Source organism: Mytilus galloprovincialis, chromosome 10, assembly GCF_965363235.1.
Source record: "Mytilus galloprovincialis chromosome 10, xbMytGall1.hap1.1, whole genome shotgun sequence".
In the NCBI taxonomy this organism is placed as follows: Eukaryota; Metazoa; Mollusca; class Bivalvia; order Mytilida; family Mytilidae; genus Mytilus; species Mytilus galloprovincialis.
This window is the reverse complement of record NC_134847.1, coordinates 11,888,373-11,894,110: the sequence shown is the minus strand read 5'-3', so window position 1 is coordinate 11,894,110 and position 5,738 is coordinate 11,888,373. Positions and strand designations below refer to the sequence as shown.

The 5,738-nt window shown below is 34.6% G+C and overlaps 1 protein-coding gene across 1 annotated transcript; it reads right to left on the bottom strand.

The window, feature by feature from the left end:
* Window positions 1–349: 349 nt before the first annotated feature.
* On the bottom strand, window positions 350–4,506 carry LOC143049850 (frizzled-4-like). Its single transcript, XM_076223597.1, has one exon. It carries the CDS (start codon window positions 3,321–3,323, stop codon window positions 1,572–1,574), a length of 1,752 nt encoding a protein of 583 aa, XP_076079712.1. The 5' UTR covers window positions 3,324–4,506; the 3' UTR covers window positions 350–1,571.
* Between the last annotated feature and the right edge of the window lie 1,232 nt (window positions 4,507–5,738).

Sequence of the window (5,738 nt, the reverse complement as noted above, 5' to 3'; positions counted from 1 at the left end):
GTATGACAAATCTCGTCACAAACCTTCGCGACAGTTTTATGAATTAAGAAAAGAATTATCTTTTCAAAATGGTAACAAAACATTTTCCCTGCTACCATTATAGTGACATAGATTTATGAATTGGGAAAGAAACTTTGTAAAATTGGATTTAGTAAGGTAACACAACTATTTAACTCCACCTTCATGACACTAGTGAATATATTTAAATGTTCATAATAACAGACTATTATATTCTATTAAGCCATATATAATAATATGTCAACAAAATCGGATATGTTGGTCTCACATGCTCGGTCGATCTAGAGGTGGCGATAAGGGGGTAAATGCATGAAAAACTAGAAGGCAAAAGTCTTTTAAATCTGACATTTTTATCTCTGACCATAAATAACAAGATATGAAAATAATGAACAATAATAAGGGATCTTGAACAATGCAAAAATATGAAAAATAACATAATATAATGAGATGTTCTGCTTGAACGACTGTTTGTACAATAGATCATTATAAATAGTTACTTGGGAATATCAACCTTTGATATAGTTTATTGTAGTTCACAGCACAGCCAAAATAAAATTATTTCTACCCAGATTTTCTAAATTATATTCTTATTCACTGTTTTTACTTAGCCCCAATCTTTCAGAATAATGAAGTCAAGCTTAAATTCCCAAATGAAAACAATTCTACATTACTGCACTCGTTAAACTAGGTAATTTTTGTTTTATATAAACAACTGATTTACAATGTGCCTTTATTCAAAGGCTGTCTCTATTGAACTGAAAAATTACAGATTGTTCACGCGAACATTCCTCTAAAAAATTTTTTTATAAAACTAAATTCTCTAATTTTTCTAAACATCAAAATTTTTATCAACTTTACATTCCAAATAATCTTGATAAAGTAGAAAAATTCGAACAAAACTGGGAAGAAGTATTCAAAATTGAAACGTGTTAACAATTTTCCAATTTTAACGACTTAAACCTGGCATGCATGTTTATAATCAGATAATAAAAACCTTTGACCCTTTAATACTGAGGCAGTTCTACAATACACATTAAAATGCATCGCATACCACTGCGATGTAGAAAAAGATTTTCAAATCTATTGAGTGAAGTGATTTTTTTACCTAGTTAATGGAGTTCCATGTAGCATGTTGCCAATATCTTAGATTCAAAATATAACTGTCAGAAACTATGAAAGTAGATACCCCCATAAATCTTTAACGAAAATCTGCGGGTAGTCTTTTCCTGTTTTTGTTTTCTGAAAGATCCATATGGCTTAAACCCCGCTGTTTTGTATCATGGTTTTAATTCCACAGACTTCAACAGATTTATCAATGAATGATGGTAGTTTGAACACAATCAACATTATAAGAGAAAAGCTTTGATTTAACAGAATTCTCGTTAATAGAGTTTAATAATACACACACACATATTACCCTTGGAGAGTTATCCATCAACTTATGAAGCTGATACGAGTATTTCACAAATGTTTATTTTAACGTATAATGCAACAATCACGAAAACAACAAATAGCCCAGCCGTATAACGTAATATATTTAAAACAAACCATGCCTAGACTATTGTCTCACTGTCTGCCTTTATATAACGTTTGCTTTTTTCTACCCGAATTGCCCTGTTTTGTTTAATTGGAATCTGTTGGTAATGATGTTGAGGAACATGGTATTCGTACTGTTTTCGTTCAGGTTTTTTACTAATACATAATTTCCCAACGAAATTCCTCCAAGAATTGATTGTTTTCGAAGACCATACCCACATACCACTGGTAATTCCCACAACAAGCGACATAAATATTTTTAACATAAAAATTTCAATCTTTGGTAAATTTGTGGAATATTTCGAATACCACGAATCCCTGCTTGTGTATTCATAAAATAAGCACGCTATGACACAAGCTGCTGGAACAGTATATAAGACGGAAAAAATTCCAATTCGGATCATTAGCACTTCTAGTTTGTCTGTTTTAACTCCATCGTTTCGCACTTGTTTTCGGATTCTAAATAAAGCTACAAAACCAGCGACTAGGAAAGTTATTCCAATGAAGAGGTAGACTAGTAAAGGGGCAATAACAAACCCCAATAAAGTTCGGGTATTCTGATTCCCCACATAACAAACCCCAGTCAATTCATCAGCGTCTACATCACGCATCACTAAAATAACAATTGTTTTAATGGCCGGAATGGCCCAAGCCACTAAATGAAAGTAACTACTGTGAATTTGGATGGCCTCGTGGCCCCACTTTAATCCTGCTGCCAGGAACCAAGTCAATGTTAAAATCACCCACCAGAGTGAGGCGGCAGTACCAAAAAAGTATAACAATAAAAATACTATAGCACAGTCTGTATTTTCTAAACCTTCTTGAATTAAAATTCCTAGTCCATTTTGTGGACTTGTTACTGTTGGGTCTTTGTCACATGCTATAGATTCCCGTCCTGCGATAAGTCGAACTATAAATGCAATGCTGAAAATGTTAAAGCACATGGATAGAAAAATGATGGGTCTTTCTGGATAACGAAATCGATGTGTTTCAATGATGAATGTTAGCACTGTGAATAGAGTTGATACGAAACATAATCCGGCCCAAATAGCCATCCAAATGTCTGCGAAATATTTGTCCTCGCTGCTGAATGCATCATGGTATCCACATTGCAGTGCACATCTGTCCGTTCGGTTGATGTACGTGTACATTTCGGCGTGTCTATAATGCATACATTTTAAGCTACTGATTATATTCCAGTCCATAGGAATGGATGGTAGTTGAGTTGGGTACATTGGATTGGCCCCAGGCTGCCCAGGCTTCGGATACGACCCAGGCTTCGGTCTTCCAGGACGACGAGGTAAGGGGTCATCTTCCTCCCCCGGACCGTCCATACACATATGATTTTGATCGTTTTTAGGTGGAAATTTTGAGCAATTCAATGCCGCTGGCCACGGAAATCCAAATTCATTTAAAACAGGCCTACAACGTTTTTGAACATTGGTACACATTGGTCTACACGGTCCAATTGGGTCCATGACTTTCTCTGTACACATTGGAACGTAAACAGAACACAAGAAAAACTTCAGTTGTTTTGAACACCCGTATTGTATCAAAGGGGTAAATGTCTGCAGTTGTAACTCAGCGTCTTGTTGTAAATCGTGTCCTACAAGATTTGGCATACCCGTAACGTTATATCCTAACCCTTTGCACATTTCTATTCGGATAGGGTCACATTTTCGGACTATTTCCGTACCGAACATATACAATCCTTTCGGCAGAAATAAACACATAAAGCTTGCCAACACTACACGTGTTGTCAATTCCATAGTAATTATAACTGGTAAATTACATAAGTTGCAATTAATAGTCTTTAATATTTTACTGATCACTTAAATGCGAATTAAATCCACATAATATACACGACTTCTCCTCCCACCGCTGTTGGCATCAAGTAAATATTCCTGCATCTCTCAAGAGAACCGAGTTAGACATAGATAATGTTCGTTATCAACAAATCTTTCCTTCTCACGAATGCCATGTGAAATAATGTCTATCTTTCCTTCGTTGTTCTATTTAATCTGTGGATAAAATATCGTTTTAGCTTAGAAAAGAGTGCATGCCAGCGATCATGCCCTACTGGTGTTGGGTTTCACACAAACTCGACCCAATCAGATGGTTTGTTATGATTGGCGACTCCTCCCCGCTTCAGTACTTTACGATCTATTCCAACCATCAATCAAATCTGCCAATCATTAACAACTATCCGGGGATTAATATTATTGGCATGAGATTTATGAATAGTTGAATCTTCTTTTGTGAACAATAATGGATTCTTTTCAGTCGAGTTATTTACTTATGTTAAACCAATTCTAGCCTTTTGTTACGGTTTCCACTTTCTATTCACTGTAAACGACTTTTATAATAACTAAAGTCAACGTTGTGCGTGTTTATACATAAATAACTAGCTGTCAGTTGAAACTATATGTAACGAAAAACAAACACCTTACCCTAAATTTCCTGCCGAGGTATTAATTATTTACATGACAGTTCAAAAATTGCTATACGTTAGTGTCCTTTTCATAAATCTACCTGGAATTTTGTGTCGTTGTTTTTGCCTTGTTTTCACATCCGAGTCATGAATTTATATAAAACATTTCACTTAACAGGAATAAATATAGCTGCGGTGTGACACCCTCGTTGTCACACATTCATCATTTGTCTCGCTGCAGGTGTGTAACGGTTAACAACATAATCCTTGTGTCATATTAATTAAATCAAAACTAAAACATGAAAAATGTTCTGATACGAACAAACTCTATGCGGTAATATCATTTAAAACTTATTTTTCTGACGCAATAAACTAAATAAATATAATGAAGAAGAAAAAACACTATTTGTTGTAACAGTTTGTCATCCCAATGTCCACTTATATGGTACATCTCACGTATTTGGTCAATTCATATTAGTATGCACAAGAATGGAAAAGAAATATCATCCTTTTCAGTTCCGTGCTTTAGAAGGTGTTTTCACTGACGGTCGCGTTTTGAACAATAGGATGAGAAGTATTCAGTAACGACATCTGGTTTAATAGAAGTTTAACAAAGATGTAATTAATTCCACAAACTTTCATCTGAATAAATCAGATAGATTTCTAGCAAACATCTGTTGCTTGTGACGACAATCAACTGATACTCTGTATATCTAATGTTACTCATCACGCTAAATCAGCGACAAGTCCGACAGAGTTATCGTTCCTTATAAATATCACAAATGTTACTTGGCATAAGGGACATAATCCAATCTTATATTGAACAACAAATTCAAATAAAAGCAACGGGATTTGATATTAGACAAATTTGTTTATACCGTAAATATTAAAAATGAAAAGTAAATAATTTATATTGTTTAAAAATATTACTTTGAATATACATGTATGAAAATTTCCTGCTACACCAGATATGGGTTACTGGAAGATTTTTCTTCGCTTACATGTGGAATCTGCATATTTGAACGTATTTTACATGTTGCATTGAATGATAGACTATTGGTTGTCTAACGTTGAAGGATGTTGCAATAATTCACCGTTTATACAAGAAGTTCAAAAATATGCCAGATCATTCGACAAATAAAGGAAAGAAAAAAAAAAACCGTCAAACTTTGACTGTCGTGGACAAAGTGGGAAAAGTTGGATAGGCCCTTTGAAAACAATACTTCTGTTAAGCTCGCACGAAAATACTCCTTTTCAAATTTAGACAGGTCTTTGATGTTACATAAATATTGTATTCTTTGAGATTCTTCCGTTTGTACCATGCTTATTGCTATAGGGTGTGATTGGATATACGCCTGAGGCAAACTTTGGTTACCCATAGGTACCTATGGTTTGATATTTTATACACAAAATATCAAACCATATGCCGCCTCAGGCGTATATCCAAACACACCCATAGTCTTCTACCAGATATGCACGTTCAGTACTTAGACTGGTTCCCTGCCCTTTATCTTTTTTTGGCTCTGACAGATATAAGGTATCTGAGATACCCGTATGTTACAAGGGAGAGGACAAGCCTAGATTAGTACTATATCAGACAAGATTTCTCTGTTATAGATCTCCACTGCTTTTAAAATATGTTGGTTGGAAAAAAAACTAAATACTGCAAAATTCGTTTCCATCTTTGACTTTCAAATATGATGATACTAAGATTTTTCTATCGCGATTACTTGTATAGCAAAAGCGCTGAGGT